Source organism: Notolepis coatsorum, assembly GCF_963971535.1.
Source record: "Notolepis coatsorum genome assembly, chromosome: 4".
In the NCBI taxonomy this organism is placed as follows: Eukaryota; Metazoa; Chordata; class Actinopteri; order Aulopiformes; family Paralepididae; genus Notolepis; species Notolepis coatsorum.
This window is the reverse complement of record NC_140168.1, coordinates 196,130,133-196,147,250: the sequence shown is the minus strand read 5'-3', so window position 1 is coordinate 196,147,250 and position 17,118 is coordinate 196,130,133. Positions and strand designations below refer to the sequence as shown.

The 17,118-nt window shown below is 49.2% G+C and overlaps 1 protein-coding gene across 1 annotated transcript in view; it reads right to left on the bottom strand.

Moving 5' to 3' along the window:
* LOC311226789 (multiple PDZ domain protein-like) overlaps positions 1-17,118 on the bottom strand; it is a gene marked incomplete at its 3' end in the record, with an annotated part of 241,582 nt that overhangs the window by 86,878 nt on the left and 137,586 nt on the right. Inside the window, exons 18-24 of the mRNA XM_084312194.1 lie at positions 16,125-16,328; positions 14,883-15,230; positions 13,340-13,454; positions 5,299-5,497; positions 3,531-3,572; positions 1,599-1,700; positions 1,097-1,285 (exon numbers count right to left, since the gene is read on the bottom strand). Of these exons, the coding sequence (XP_084168320.1) occupies positions 1,097-1,285; positions 1,599-1,700; positions 3,531-3,572; positions 5,299-5,497; positions 13,340-13,454; positions 14,883-15,230; positions 16,125-16,328 (1,199 nt within the window). The remainder of the gene's footprint in view (positions 1-1,096; positions 1,286-1,598; positions 1,701-3,530; positions 3,573-5,298; positions 5,498-13,339; positions 13,455-14,882; positions 15,231-16,124; positions 16,329-17,118) is intronic.

The following is a 17,118-nucleotide window of genomic DNA, read 5'->3' as shown; positions in this document are numbered from 1 at the left end:
ACCCCTTCACCTAACTGTTGACCCCTTCACCAAACTATTGACCCCTTCACCAAACTATTGACCCCTTCACCAAACTATTGACCCCGTCACCAAACTGATGACCCCTTCACCTAACTGTTGACCCCTTCACCAAACCATTGACCCCTTCACCAAACTCTTGACCCCTTCACCAAACTGTTGACCCTGCTGACCCCTTCACCAAACTATTGACCCCTTCCCCAAACTGTTATTTTGTTTATCTTCTCCTTTACCACCTAGTTACTGTACGTCCTAGTTACCGTACGTCCTAGTTACTGTACATCCTAGTTACTGTATGTCATAGTTACCGTACATCCTAGTTACCGCACATCCTAGTTACTGCACATCCTAGTTACCGTGCATCCTAGTTACCGTACATCCTAGTTACCGTACATCCTAGTTACTGCACATCCTAGTTACCGTGCATCCTAGTTACTGTATGTCATAGTTACCGTACATCCTAGTTACTGCACATCCTAGTTACCGTGCATCCTAGTTACTGTACGTCCTAGTTACTGCACATCCTAGTTACCGTAGGTCCTAGTTACCGTGCATCCTAGTTACTGTACGTCCTAGTTACTGCACATCCTAGTTACCGTAGGTCCTAGTTACCGTGCATCCTAGTTACTGCACATCCTAGTTACCGTAGGTCCTAGTTACCGTGCATCCTAGTTACTGTACGTCCTAGTTACTGCACATCCTAGTTACCGTAGGTCCTAGTTACCGTGCATCCTAGTTACTGTACATCCTAGTTACTGTATGTCATAGTTACCGTACATCCTAGTTACCGTACATCCTAGTTACTGCACATCCTAGTTACCGTAGGTCCTAGTTACCGTGCATCCTAGTTACCGTACATCCTAGTTACCGTACATCCTAGTTACCGTACGTCCTACTTACTGCACATGCTATGCATTCTCAAGAAGACAGTTACAATACAACACCACTGGAATACATTACATTTCTCATCTCAGGCTCAGAGAACCCCCCCCCCCCCCCCCCCCCCCGCGGCTCAGATCCCCACGGCAACAGAGCATGGCGCGGAGCCGCCTCCTCGCCGGGCTACTTCTTTACTCACTTCCTCGGCTGGTTCCAGTTGCTGTAGGAGGCGCTCTCCTCTCCCTCGCCCTCCTCTCGCTCTGGGAGGCCGGCGGCGGCGGCGCTTCCTCTGCAGAAGAAGAACGAGCGGAGGGAGGAAGAAGGAGCCTCAATCTCGGTTAGTACTTTTCTTCTTCTTCTTCTCATAATACCGTCGAGGGTCAAATAACTAAGAAAGTTTCCGTGAGCGAACGTTCCAATTAAAAAACTTTACTGAGGACTCGTGTGGAGAGCGGGAGCCAGAGAAACTATACATGCAGATGTAAAAATCTAAGGACGTCGACAATAAACCGAGTTCGGTTTTTATTCCTCCTGACAATTAGGATCGCGACTGAGGTATTTCTCTGTGACAAAAACGTCTGTGTTAAAAGTTCTACTGTGTAACTCAAGTAACTAGAGTGCAGCCTATATCTTTTTCAAACTTTATTTTCAAACGTTTCTCGCAGATTAGCACACAAAGGGAGAGCGGGCAAAGGACCTACTTTGTGCACAGGGCCGGTGTCGAGGAGAAGATGTCACCTTCTTTAACCTGCTCCAGGCTGGCCTTGTACTCCTCCAAGTACTCCGCAGGGACATAAGTAATGCTAGAAACACACACACACACACACACACAGACATACATACGTACGTACACACACACACACACATGCGCATACATACAAATACAAGCATACATTCACATACGCACACACATACAAATGCAAGCGCATATACACACACGTAAATGAGTCTCAAAACATTCTGCTATCTGCTATACCGATATCACCGCATTTAACCGAAAGATTTGCCATCATCACCGCAAATACACCGAAAACACACCCTCCGTTCCTACAAACACATGACGTGGAGGAGAGGGGGGGGGCACCTTATGACACGGTGTCCCAGCATTCATCTATACAATTGGCATAATCATTTACCAAGACATTAGTGTTGAAGAGGCTGCATTATTATATTATAGTATATTATATTATACTGCATCCAGATACGACAGTCAGGCTTTTATTTTTTCCCCCCACACTGGAGCCCTTTTCATTTATTCATAGCTGTCTAATTTACATTCAGAAGCTCTCCTGTCGTTGTACACCCCCCCCCCCCCCCCCCCCCCCCCTTCCAATTTAGAATTTTGACTGTGTACAAGATTGCTGCAGGAATGGACTCTCTAAAAAGTCTATTTCTCCGGCAAATGCATTCCGCGCTATCAGCAGCAGGCCCAAGGTGAGACGTCAATGAATTATGTATCGCGGCTCCCTCCACGTCTCGATTATTCAAAACAGACGTTGGTCTTGTTCATAAATGTGCTAGCCAATAAAGTTTTCGGCCACCCAAAGCGCTGCAAATATTCACTTCGGAGAGAGAGAGAGAGAGAGAGAGAGAGAGAGAGAGAGATTAAGAAGAAGAAAAAACGTGTCATAGAATAGATAAATTCTTCAAAACATTTGATTCTTAAGAGGAGCGTGCGGCTGATGCGTTTGAGTGAAGCTGACAGATCTTTGGATGGAGAGTGATTGGTGTGTTTTCGACGTCACGGCACATGCAGACACACAGATGGGAAGCCAGTCGCAGACGAGTGAACGACAACGCGTGTCCGTTCATCCTGAAGACGAGCGGAGTCACGACACAGACGCAGTGATTAGAATTACAACAAGATGCGGAGGAAGCCAGAGAGTTAGTGAGTAATGAGGGTAATTACGAAATAAGACATCGTGTTTCAGTTCAATCGTGTAAAAAGACAAAAATAAATCACATAAACAGACCGGGATAAAGTGTTTTTAGTCACAGTTATGAATGCAAAAAGATGGGTTTGAAGGAAGAGGCTGTGGTTAGTGATGCAGAGGAGAGAAGGAAATTTATCCAGGAATGATCAGCGTGCATGAACACCAGTAGATGTTTTGCGGCAACACCAAAAGAACTCGAGGACTTAAATTGGAAGATATATCGAGAGTAGTATCGTTATAAAACGATTAGATCATTCAACGCACAGTTATAACTATACTTATAAGGCATTATGACTTGTGTTTATAATGTGTTATAAGTATGCTTATAAAATGCATTGCAGACACAAGCTTCACAGAAAGTGTGTTTGCCCGAAATATCTACTGTAAATATTAAAATGTAATAATAATGACAGAACGCTGTAAGTGTTAATCGAAAATAAATCTGTATACAATTATAGTCATACAGAATCTCCATTGGCTAGATTGCAGTTCTCTCAGTAAAAGAAAAAGAAAAAAATATATATATATATTTTATGGTCAAATTTTTTCAGTTTGTAGTTTTCATTCTGACGTCTGGATAAAACCCTTTTTTTCCCCTCAGACCGGAAGAGAAGCCCATTCGCAGACGGATGGGAACGACAGGGGAGGAATTCAAGATGGCGTCGCCGGCGTGGGAGTCGACCGGACCTCAGTACTCACACATAAAACGGGCACAGATCTTCCTCGGGCGCACAAGCCGATCTAGAACGTGAAGAGTCTTGTTTTTTTATGCAAGCTAACATACTGTCAAGTTCAGCACAGCAAGGGCTAAATCAAACGTATAGCCCCCGAGGTACAACCCCCCACCCCCTCGCCCCCCCCTCCCCTAAAAACAAGGGAGGGGGTCATTTCTTCAAGGTGATACATTAACCCTTTCACTACCACACTACCAAATGGTTAACCCTTTCACTGTAACAATACAGAAGGTTAACCCTTTTCACTGCCACACGACACATGGTTAACCCGTTTCACTACCACACTACAGAAGGTTAACCCTTTCACTACAACACTACAGACGGGTTAAGCATCTGTTGTGTGGTAGTGAAAGGTTAACCTTCTGTAGTGTGGTAGTGAAAGGGTTAAAAATGTACCTTCCGTCTCTGTACTAACTCAGGCCAACGAAAGGTGGAAAGTGTTTGCTTTGCTCCTAGAATAAACCGATACATGCTCCTGTACCTTCCTGTGTGACTGATTTGTGTTTACAACGTGTGTTTTTGAAGTGAAGTCGCTGGATAATAATAATCTCTAATACCTAATAGCCTCTTTATGGAGGAAGTAACGATGAGGGTGAGGTGGGTATGTCTACAAAAACATGACTGATACACGCTGGATTAACCCTTTCACTACCACACTACAGAAGGTTAACCCTTTACTGTCACACTACAGACGGTTAACCGTCTGTAGTGTGATAGTAAAGGGTTAACCTTATGTAGTGTGGCAGTGAAAGGGTTAACATGATGTGTTGGTGAGGCCTTAAACACAGTTCAATTTGGGTTTATTTCATTACGTGTCGTGAGAGAAATAAGTGTGGAACTTCTGTGCTTTTAAAAAGCAGAAATGATGACCACAGAAAATGAACCCTGAACTCTTAACTCTGAACGCTTGCCTCTAAGCAGACCACTGGTGGAAAAGTCTACCACACACCATCCACTGGCGATGGAAGCAAAGGACAACAAGTGGGCATTTATCACGGCGTCACGTGCATTGTCACCATGTCTAGAGACCAGCGTTACCCTAGCAACAGAATCCTACATAAAAGGTCTACACAGCATTACCCTAGCAACATAATCCTACAGAAAAGGTCTACACAGCATTACCCTAGCAACATAATCCTACATAAAAGGTCTACACAGCGTTACCCTAGCAACAGGATTCTACAGAAAAGGTCTACACAGCGTTACCCTAGCAACAGGATTCTACAGAAAAGGTCTACACAGCGTTACCCTAGCAACAGGATTCTACAGAAAAGGTCTACACAGCGTTACCCTAGCAACAGGATTCTACAGAAAAGGTCTACACAGCGTTACCCTAGCAACAGGATTCTACAGAAAAGGTCTACACAGCGTTACCCTAGCAACAGGATTCTACAGAAAAGGTCTACACAGCATTACCCTAGCAACAGAATCATACAGAAAAGGTCTACACAGCGTTACCCTAGCAACAGGATTCTACAGAAAAGGTCTACACAGCGTTACCCTAGCAACAGAATCATACAGAAAAGGTCTACACAGCGTTACCCTAGCAACAGAATCATACAGAAAAGGTCTACACAGCGTTACCCTAGCAACAGGATTCTACAGAAAAGGTCTACACAGCGTTACCCTAGCAACAGAATCATACAGAAAAGGTCTACACAGCGTTACCCTAGCAACAGAATCATACAGAAAAGGTCTACACGCGGTGCGCCGGCGGCGGGCGGCCCTCTCACCCAAGGTCGGGTCCGATGAGGGAGTGTCTCCGGAGCATGGCGCGGGCCTCGGCGTTGGACAGGCTGGTGGTGGGCTCCCCATTGATGGCCCGGATGAGGTCCCCCACCCCGACACGCCCGTCGCGGCTGATGGAGCCGCCGTGGATGACACTCCGGATCAGCATCCCCAGGCCGTCCTTCAGGGCGCTGACTGTCATCCCTTCAACACACACATGGACCAGAGAGAGAGGGTCAGGTGAGACCAGAGAGAGGGGGTCAGGTGAGACCAGAGAGAGAGGGTCAGGTGAGACCAGAGAGAGAGGGTCAGGTGAGACCAGAGAGAGAGGGTCAGGTGAGACCAGAGAGAGGGGGTCAGGTGAGACCAGAGAGAGAGGGTCAGGTGAGACCAGAGAGAGGGGGTCAGGTGAGACCAGAGAGAGAGGGTCAGGTGAGACCAGAGAGAGGGGGTCAGGTGAGACCAGAGAGAGAGGGTCAGGTGAGACCAGATAGAGGGGGTCAGGTGAGACCAGAGAGAGAGGGTCAGGTGAGACCAGCGAGAGGGGGTCAGGTGAGACCAGAGAGAGAGGGTCAGGTGAGACCAGAGAGAGAGGGTCAGGTGAGACCAGCGAGAGGGGGTCAGGTGAGACCAGAGAGAGAGGGTCAGGTGAGACCAGAGAGAGGGGGTCAGGTGAGACCAGAGAGAGGGTCAGGTGAGACCAGAGAGAGGGGGTCAGGTGAGACCAGAGAGAGAGGGTCAGGTGAGACCAGAGAGACCTTCAGGTGAGACCAGAGAGAGGTTCAGGTGAGACCAGAGAGAGATGTTCAGGTGAGACCAGAGAGAGATGTTCAGGTGAGACCATAGAGACCTTCAGGTGAGACCAAAGAGAGGGTCAGGTGAGACCAGAGAGAGAGAGGTTCAGGTGAGACCAGAGAGAGAGGTTCAGGTGAGACCAGAGAGAGAGGGTCAGGTGAGACCAGAGAGACCTTCAGGTGAGACCAGAGAGAGAGGTTCAGGTGAGACCAGAGAGAGAGGGTCAGGTGAGACCAGAGAGAGAGGGTCAGGTGAGACCAGAGAGAGAGGGTCAGGTGAGACCAGAGAGAGAGGGTCAGGTGAGACCAGAGAGAGAGGGTCAGGTGAGACCAGAGAGAGAGGTTCAGGTGAGACCAGAGATATGTTCAGGTGAGACCAGAGAGATGTTCAGGTGAGACCAGAGAGAGAGGTTCAGTTGAGACCAGAGAGACCTTCAGGTGAGACCAGAGAGAGAGGGTCAGGTGAGACCAGAGAGAGAGGTTCAGGTGAGACCAGAGATATGTTCAGGTGAGACCAGAGAGATGTTCAGGTGAGACCAGAGAGAGAGGTTCAGGTGAGACCAGAGAGACCTTCAGGTGAGACCAGAGAGACCTTCAGGTGAGACCAGAGAGAGAGGGTCAGGTGAGACCAGAGAGATATGTTCAGGTGAGACCAGAGAGATGTTCAGGTGAGACCAGAGAGAGAGGTTCAGGTGAGACCAGATAGACCTTCAGGTGAGACCAGAGAGAGAGGGTCAGGTGAGACCAGAGAGACCTTCAGGTGAGACCAGAGAGAGAGGGTCAGGTGAGAACAGAGAGAGAGGTTCAGGTGAGACCAGAGAGAGGTTCAGGTGAGACCAGAGAGAGAGGGTCAGGTGAGACCAGAGAGAGAGGTTCAGGTGAGACCAGAGAGACCTTCAGGTGAGACCAGAGAGAGAGGGTCAGGTGAGACCAGAGAGAGAGGTTCAGGTGAGACCAGAGAGAGGTTCAGGTGAGACCAGAGAGACCTTCAGGTGAGACCAGAGAGAGAGGGTCAGGTGAGACCAGAGAGATGTTCAGGTGAGACCAGAGAGAGAGGGTCAGGTGAGACCAGAGAGATGTTCAGGTGAGACCAGAGAGAGAGGGTCAGGTGAGACCAGCGAGAGGGTCAGGTGAGACCAGAGAGACCTTCAGGTGAGACCAGAGAGAGAGGGTCAGGTGAGACCAGAGAGAGGGGGTCAGGTGAGACCAGAGAGAGAGGGTCAGGTGAGACCAGAGAGAGGGGGTCAGGTGAGACCAGAGAGAGAGGGTCAGGTGAGACCAGAGAGAGGGGGTCAGGTGAGACCAGAGAGAGAGGGTCAGGTGAGACCAGATAGAGGGGGTCAGGTGAGACCAGAGAGAGAGGGTCAGGTGAGACCAGCGAGAGGGGGTCAGGTGAGACCAGAGAGAGAGGGTCAGGTGAGACCAGAGAGAGGGGGTCAGGTGAGACCAGAGAGAGGGTCAGGTGAGACCAGAGAGAGGGGGTCAGGTGAGACCAGAGAGAGAGGGTCAGGTGAGACCAGAGAGAGGGGGTCAGGTGAGACCAGAGAGAGAGGGTCAGGTGAGACCAGAGAGACCTTCAGGTGAGACCAGAGAGAGGTTCAGGTGAGACCAGAGAGAGATGTTCAGGTGAGACCAGAGAGAGATGTTCAGGTGAGACCATAGAGACCTTCAGGTGAGACCAAAGAGAGGGTCAGGTGAGACCAGAGAGAGAGAGGTTCAGGTGAGACCAGAGAGAGAGGTTCAGGTGAGACCAGAGAGAGAGGGTCAGGTGAGACCAGAGAGAGAGGTTCAGGTGAGACCAGAGAGAGAGGGTCAGGTGAGACCAGAGAGAGAGGGTCAGGTGAGACCAGAGATAGAGGGTCAGGTGAGACCAGAGAGAGAGGTTCAGGTGAGACCAGAGATATGTTCAGGTGAGACCAGAGAGATGTTCAGGTGAGACCAGAGAGAGAGGTTCAGTTGAGACCAGAGAGACCTTCAGGTGAGACCAGAGAGAGAGGGTCAGGTGAGACCAGAGAGAGAGGTTCAGGTGAGACCAGAGATATGTTCAGGTGAGACCAGAGAGATGTTCAGGTGAGACCAGAGAGAGAGGGTCAGGTGAGACCAGAGAGAGAGGTTCAGGTGAGACCAGAGAGACCTTCAGGTGAGACCAGAGAGACCTTCAGGTGAGACCAGAGAGAGAGGGTCAGGTGAGACCAGAGAGATATGTTCAGGTGAGACCAGAGAGATGTTCAGGTGAGACCAGAGAGAGAGGTTCAGGTGAGACCAGATAGACCTTCAGGTGAGACCAGAGAGAGAGGGTCAGGTGAGACCAGAGATACCTTCAGGTGAGACCAGAGAGAGAGGGTCAGGTGAGAACAGAGAGAGAGGTTCAGGTGAGACCAGAGAGAGGTTCAGGTGAGACCAGAGAGACCTTCAGGTGAGACCAGAGAGAGATGGTCAGGTGAGACCAGAGAGAGAGGTTCAGGTGAGACCAGAGAGACCTTCAGGTGAGACCAGAGAGAGAGGGTCAGGTGAGACCAGAGAGAGAGGTTCAGGTGAGACCAGAGAGAGGTTCAGGTGAGACCAGAGAGACCTTCAGGTGAGACCAGAGAGAGAGGGTCAGGTGAGACCAGAGAGATGTTCAGGTGAGACCAGAGAGAGAGGGTCAGGTGAGACCAGAGAGATGTTCAGGTGAGACCAGAGAGAGAGGGTCAGGTGAGACCAGAGAGAGGGTCAGGTGAGACCAGAGAGACCTTCAGGTGAGACAAGAGAGAGGGTCAGGTGAGACCAGAGAGAGGGTCAGGTGAGACCAGAGATATGTTCAGGTGAGACCAGAGAGATGTTCAGGTGAGACCAGAGAGAGAGGTTCAGGTGAGACCAGAGAGAGGTTCAGGTGAGACCAGAGAGACCTTCAGGTGAGACCAGAGAGAGAGGGTCAGGTGAGACCAGAGAGAGACCTTCAGGTGAGACCAGAGAGAGAGGGTCAGGTGAGACCAGAGAGAGAGGGTCAGGTGAGACCAGAGAGAGAGGTTCAGGTGAGACCAGAGAGAGGGGGTCAGGTGAGACCAGAGAGAGAGGGTCAGGTGAGACCAGAGAGAGGGTCAGGTGAGACCAGAGAGATGTTCAGGTGAGACCAGAGAGAGGGTCAGGTGAGACCAGAGAGAGGGGGTCAGGTGAGACCAGAGAGAGGGGGTCAGGTGAGACCAGAGAGAGAGGGTCAGGTGAGACCAGAGAGAGAGGGTCAGGTGAGACCAGAAAGAGTCAGGTGAGACCAGAGAGAGAGGTTCAGGTGAGACCAGAGAGAGGGTCAGGTGAGACCAGAGAGAGAGGGTCAGGTGAGACCAGAGAGAGGGTCAGGTAAGACCAGAGAGAGGGGGTCAGGTGAGACCAGAGAGAGGGGGTTAGGTGAGACCAGAGAGAGAGGGTCAGGTGAGACCAGAGAGATAGGTTCAGGTGAGACCAGAGAGATGGTCAGGTGAGACCAGAGAGAGGGTCAGGTGAGACCAGAGAGAGAGAGGGTCAGGTGAGACCAGAGAGACATTCAGGTGAGACCAGAGAGATGTTCAGGTGAGACCAGAGAGATGTCCAGGTGATACCAGAGAGATGTTCAGGTGAGACCAGAGAGATGTTTAGGTGAGACCAGAAAGATGTTCAGGTGAGACCAGAGAGATGTTCAGTTGAGACCAGAGAGATGTTCAGGTGAGACCAGAGAGAGAGGTTCAGGTGAGACCAGAGAGAGAGGGTCAGGTGAGACCAGAGATATGTTCAGGTGAGACCAGAGAGATGTTCAGGTGAGACCAGAGAGAGAGGTTCAGGTGAGACCAGAGAGAGGTTCAGGTGAGACCAGAGAGACCTTCAGGTGAGACCAGAGAGAGAGGGTCAGGTGAGACCAGAGAGAGACCTTCAGGTGAGACCAGAGAGAGAGGGTCAGGTGAGACCAGAGAGAGAGGGTTAGGTGAGACCAGAGAGAGAGGGTCAGGTGAGACCAGAGAGAGAGGTTCAGGTGAGACCAGAGAGAGAGGTTCAGGTGAGACCAGAGAGAGAGGGTCAGGTGAGACCAGAGAGAGGGTCAGGTGAGACCAGAGAGATGTTCAGGTGAGACCAGAGAGAGGGTCAGGTGAGACCAGAGAGAGGGGGTCAGGTGAGACCAGAGAGAGGGGGTCAGGTGAGACCAGAGAGAGAGGGTCAGGTGAGACCAGAGAGAGAGGGTCAGGTGAGACCAGAGAGAGTCAGGTGAGACCAGAGAGAGAGGTTCAGGTGAGACCAGAGAGAGGGTCAGGTGAGACCAGAGAGAGAGGGTCAGGTGAGACCAGAGAGAGGGTCAGGTAAGACCAGAGAGAGGGGGTCAGGTGAGACCAGAGAGAGGGGGTTAGGTGAGACCAGAGAGAGAGGGTCAGGTGAGACCAGAGAGAGAGGGTCAGGTGAGACCAGAGAGATAGGTTCAGGTGAGACCAGAGAGATGGTCAGGTGAGACCAGAGAGAGGGTCAGGTGAGACCAGAGAGAGAGAGGGTCAGGTGAGACCAGAGAGACATTCAGGTGAGACCAGAGAGATGTTCAGGTGAGACCAGAGAGATGTCCAGGTGATACCAGAGAGATGTTCAGGTGAGACCAGAGAGATGTTTAGGTGAGACCAGAAAGATGTTCAGGTGAGACCAGAGAGATGTTCAGTTGAGACCAGAGAGATGTTCAGGTGAGACCAGAGAGAGAGGTTCAGGTGCGACCAGAGAGACCTTCAGGTGAGACCAGAGAGAGGGTCAGGTGAGAACAGAGAGATGTTCAGGTGAGACCAGAGAGAGAGGTTCAGGTGAGACCAGAGAGAGATGTTCAGGTGAGACCAGAGAGATGTTCAGGTGAGAACAGAGAGAGATGTTCAGGTGAGACCAGAGATATGTTCAGGTGAGACCAGAGATAGGTTCAGGTGCGACCAGAGAGACCTTCAGGTGAGACCAGAGAGATGTTCAGGTGAGACCAGAGATATGTTCAGGTGAGACCAGAGAGATGTTCAGGTGAGACCAGAGAGAGATGTTCAGGTGAGACCAGAGAGAGCTGTTCAGGTGATACCAGAGAGAGAGATTCAGGTGAGACCAGAGAGAGATGTTCAGGTGAGACCAGAGAGAGAGGTTCAGGTGAGACCAGAGAGAGAGGTTCAGGTGAGACCAGAGAGAGATGTTCAGGTGAGACCATAGAGATGTTCATTTGAGACCAGAGATATGTTCAGGTGAGACCAGACAGATGTTCAGGTGAGACCAGAGAGAGAGGTTCAGGTGAGACCAGAGAGATGGTCAGGTGATACCAGAGAGATGTTCAGGTGAGACCAGATAGAGAGGTTCAGGTGAGACCAGAGAGAGATGTTCAGGTGAGACCAGAGAGAGAGGTTCAGGTGAGACCAGAGCGAGGTTCAGGTGAGACCAGAGAGACAGGTTCAGGTGAGACCAGAGAGATATGTTCAGGTGAGACCAGATAGATGTTCAGGTGAGACCAGAGAGATGTTCAGGTGAGAACAGAGAGATGTTCAGGTGAGACCAGAGAGAGAGGTTAAGGTGAGTCCAGAGAGAGATGTTCAGGTGAGACCAGAGATATGTTCAGGTGAGACCAGATAGATGTGTTCAGGTGAGACCAGAGAGATGTTCAGGTGAGACCAGAGAGATGTTCAGGTGAGAACAGAGAGATGTTCAGGTGAGACCAGAGAGAGAGGTTCAGGTGAGACCAGAGAGAGAGGTTCAGGTGAGACCAGAGAGATGTTCAGGTGAGACCAGAGAGACAGGTTCAGGTGAGACCAGAGAGATGTTCAGGTGAGACCAGAGAGATGTGTTCAGGTGAGACCAGAGAGATGTTCAGGTGAGACCAGAGAGATGTGCAGGTGAGACCAGAGAGATGTTCAGGTGAGACCAGAGAGAGATGTTCAGGTGAGACCAGAGAGATGCTCAGGTGAGACCAGAGAGATGTGTTCAGGTGAGACCAGAGAGATGTTCAGGTGAGACCAGAGAGATGTTCAGGTGAGACCAGAGAGAGATGTTCAGGTGAGACCAGAGAGATGTTCAGGTGAGACCAGAGAGATGTTCAGGTGAGACCAGAGAGATGTTCAGGTGAGACCAGAGAGAGAGGGTCAGGTGAGACCAGAGAGACCTTCAGGTGAGACCAGAGATGTTCAGGTGAGACCAGAGAGACCTTCAGGTGAGACCAGAGAGATGTTCAGGTGAGACCAGAGAGAGGTTCAGGTGAGACCAGATAGAGGTTCAGGTGAGACCAGAGAGATGTTCAGGTGAGACCAGAGAGAGGTTCAGGTGAGACCGACCAGAAATAGGTTCAGGTGAGACCAGAGAGATGTTCAGGTGAGACCAGAGAGATGTTCAGGTGAGACCAGAGATATGTTCAGGTGAGACCAGAGAGAGGTTCAGGTGAGACCAGATAGATGTTCAGGTGAGACCAGAGATATGTTCAGGTGAGACCAGAGAGAGATGTTCAGGTGAGACCAGAGAGATGTTCAGGTGAGACCAGAGAGAGATGTTCAGGTGAGACCGACCATAGAGATGTTCAGGTGAGACCAGAGAGATGTTCAGGTGAGACCAGAGAGATGTTCAGGTGAGACCAGAGATATGTTCAGGTGAGACCAGAGAGAGATGTTCAGGTGAGACCAGAGATATGTTCAGGTGAGACCAGAGATATGTTCAGGTGAGACCAGAGAGAGATGTTCAGGTGAGACCGACCAGAGAGATGTTCAGGTGAGACCAGAGAGATGTTCAGGTGAGACCAGAGATATGTTCAGGTGAGACCAGAGAGAGAGGTTCAGGTGAGACCAGAGAGACGATATGAGCAGGCTGTGAGAGTGAAACATTTTAAATAAGTGCACTGCAGAGACAGAGTGCAGATCTATGCAGACAGACAATAACATTAAGTTATTAAATAAATGTTCACTTAAGTTCAGCAATGTTGTTTTAAATTGCGCTACACTGTATCGAACGTATATTTTTGTGACTTTTTGATTCTGTATCGAGATGTTCTCTCAGGGTGAAAAGCATTTGTAACAAGCCAGGTAGGAAAACACCAATTCGCTTCTCAAACATTTTCCCACTAAATTGAGCATTCATGAAATAGCACAAAGTCAAGGCCAATGTCTCTCTCTCTCTATATATATATATATATATATATATCCCTCTCCCTCTCTCTCTCTCTGAAGGTCAGAGCCTGATTCACAATCCCACGAAGGAGAAAGTAAGAAGAAAAAGAAAAATAGCAATAAACAACAAACAGACGTATGTTAGGACCACGTACCGAGGCTGGAGTTGCCCTTGACGACTGTGATGGTCCTTTCAAAATTACTCCCCGAGGTCAGCGCCTGCTCGTCACCTTCCCGTGCCGATTCCTTCACAACAACAGCCTCGCCGTCCTTGAGGGAAATAATGCATCGCAATTAGATTCACGAAACCAATTGAAAGCTTTTTAAGAATTCAAAAGCAATATTATGAGTCTCTCCGGAGAGCCGGGACAGACAGCGGTGGAAGCAGGCAGGGGCAGGAACTCAATACGCAGTTTTGGTTCATATGAAGTTTTAATCAGGCCGGAGGAGGAGCTCAGATAAGACTGCACTCAAACTAGGATTAAAGAGAAAATAATAAAATAGATGAGAAATAAATGTTTAAGCCGTTACTATGCATTTCTGAACAGCTGTCATCTCTGGAAGTTCAATGCATACTAATGTGTTTTTGCCGAAACTGCCGTTCAATTAAATTGACATGCTCCATTCTTCATCTAATCTTATCTAATAATAATAATGTTATCGCCTGTTATCCACTTTTTTCCTCCTGTTTTTCTGTGTTTTTTCTCCCATCCCAATTTAGTCATCATGCCAATTCCCCCCTCCCCTTCCTGGTTGTTGCTCGCATGTGCCCCCCACTGGTCGGTCTAGGGAGGGTTGATAGATGCCATCACATGTCCCCTCCGATACATGCAGAGTCAGCCAGCCACTTCTTTTCACCTGCCAGCGCCCAGCGCGGACTCTCATTGGTGAGGTGTAACGTGTGGGAGGCTCGCACTACCCCCAGGCGCCCTGACCGACCTGTAGGAGTCGCTGTTTACAACGACCAGATTACCACCCACCGGCTTCCCTCCCGCTGACTCTGCCAATTGAGCCAGAATGACGGCCGGCCAAGCCGGAGGCAACGCTGACAGCTGGATTCGATACCGGTGTCTCTCACGTTGGTGACGAGCGCTTAGTCCGCTGCGCCACCCAGCCGCCCTTATCGCCTGTATTTCTGTCTTTTTTCTACTATTACCCTGCCCACACCTGTACCTCCCCTCCCCCCTCATCCATGCTGCTATGCCTGAATTTCCCCCAAGGGGATCAATAAAGGAATATCTTATCTCATCTTAATCCAGTTCACAAACTTTAGAAGTGAACAACTTTCCTCTTGATCAGTTCTTCTTCAAGCCGCCACCCTCGTTTCTCCATCCTCCAATCGCAACTGTCACAGTTGTGATTGGCGGAGGATCGGAAAAAAAGAGGGCGGGTTTGCCATAGTTCAATAGATGTTATAGATATACCGATATTGTCCAACTCTTAATTTCCGATACCGATATCAACCGATACCGATATATGCAGGGTTTCCCCCCCCCCCCCCCAAAAAAAACTGAATAATTTCAGGTAATTAACATTACATATCTCTTGCCGTGGAATAATAAAAAAAGTATTATTTTTAATTAAAAAAAATTTAAACCGATACCGATCATTTCCGATATTACATTTTAATGCCAATATCGGCCGATAATATTGGTAGGTCGATTATATCGGACATCCCTAGTTTTTGTATTTGTTCACCTCCATCGAGACCTCACTTCCCCCGACCTCTCCGACGCAGACGGAGGGCGGCTCCACCTGAGAGTGGAGCGTCTCCAGCGAGCCGTCCTCCAGCGACCCGGACCCTGTCTCTCCGAAGAACGGGCTGTACGAACTGGAGCGGTCCGCCAGGTACTGATCGGAACCGCTGAGGGCCGGGTCGACAGCTCGGACGTGACCTCTCGTCGCGCCGGGGGGAGGAGGAGGAGGAGGAGGAGGAGGCGGGAAAGCGATCGAGGACGTCTCCTCCGGCGAGAACGGCCGGGTGTCGTCTGCGAGACCGGAGGAGAAGGAGGGACACGCGTCCAGCAGCTCCAGGCGAGCGGTCAGCTGAGACAAGAGAAACAAAGGATGGATGTTACACTGTGTCAGGGCCCGTCATATTTTAGTGTCTCTGTCAGGTCCAGGAGACAGATGACCTCGTCTCAAAGGGTTTTCTCCCAAACACAAACATTCAAAACAGGACTGACACGCAAACTATTGCCACTTGTTTCAAGAAACCACAATGGCTGCCTTGTGAATAGTCAGTTGGCACATTTGTTCACTGCTTTTCAGAAAACTTGTATTTTATGACTCAATATAAAGCTTCACAAAGTAAAAATAAAGAATAAAATAAATAAATAACATTGAAAAGGCCTTCAGTAAACACCCCGGCTGCCCTCTGTCTTGGCTTGCACTCCCAGATAATTGGACAGCCTTTTGGAATGCAAGATTAAATAAAATAGGGTAAGAGTACCCCCCCCCCCCCCCCCCCCCCCCCATCCCCCACCTCCCAAACAACAGTTTGACCCTCTCAAACAAGTAAACAACTGTTTGATTACACGCTGGATGTGTCGTTGTGAGAAAGGGCAGTGGGCTTGTCGCAGTGACATTTACAGACATTAGGGAATCATGACCCTGCTGTGTTTTTGCTTTCAATTTTGAGAAGTAATTTACCATTTATGTTACACAACATGTCACAAGAAGTGTGCCCAATAAAGAACCTTCTCTCATGTCACCTCTACTCTGTCTCCCTCTCAGCCATCCTACTGTCTCAATAAAGAACCTTCTCTCCTGTGTCTCTCCTACTATGTCTCCTACTCTGTCTCCTTCTCAGCCTTCCTCCTGTCTCAATAAAGAACCTCGTCTCCCTCTCAGCATTCCTACTGTCTCAATAAAGAACCGTATCTCCTGTGGGGAGAAGGGGAGTGTGCGGCCCACTTTAAAAACAAAAGGTCTGCCTACCTTTGGTGTGGAGGAGTGCAGGCTCATGGGGTATTCCAAGTCTGTGCTGCAAGCGCTCCCATGGAGAGCAATCATGGAGGCCTGGAAACTGTCATCCTCCATTCCGGAGAAGTGATGCTGCTCTAACACCTTGTCATCCTCCATTCCGGAGAAGTGATGCTGTAACACCTTGTCATCCGACAGGTTGGCCTCGCTCGTGTCGATCTGCGATGTGACAAATGTAACTCTTATAGTTGAGCACTCCAGTGAGCTATCCATGACTGAGCATGATTATCATTTCCCAATGCCACGACAAGACGGACGGGCAGACAGACAGACAGACAGACAGACAGACAGACAGACAGACAGACAGACAGACAGACAGACAGACAGACAGACAGACAGACAGACAGACAGACAGATAGATAGATAGATAGATAGATAGATAGATAGATAGATAGATAGATAGATAGATAGATAGATAGATAGATAGATAGATAGATAGATAGATAGATAGATAGATAGATAGATAGATAGATAGATAGATAGATAGATAGATAGATAGATAGATAGATAGATAGATAGATAGATAGATAGATAGATAGATAGATAGATAGATAGATAGATAGATAGATAGATAGATAGATAGATAGATAGATAGATAGATCTTGTGTGCAGCGCCGAACCAAGTCTCTCTTGGTGACATCATCAAGGGAGAAATCCCCTAGCTGCCCCATTAGTGAAACAATCATTAAAATGTGATGTGATTCCTATGATCTCTGACAGTTCAGTCTGGATTTGTAAACGTAAATGAGTATCTCACAAAGCCACAAGAGAGAGAGAGAGCCAAGTTTCTCTTCATGATGTCCATCAAGAGAGAAATCCTCTAGCTGCCCAATTAGCTGAATGAATGGTGGACTGCCTCTGTTGGCACAGAAACCGGTTGATTTCAAATGCATTATTAATATGGCTACATGCTATGCTTCGCATCTGTTCAAACTGCATTGAAACATTG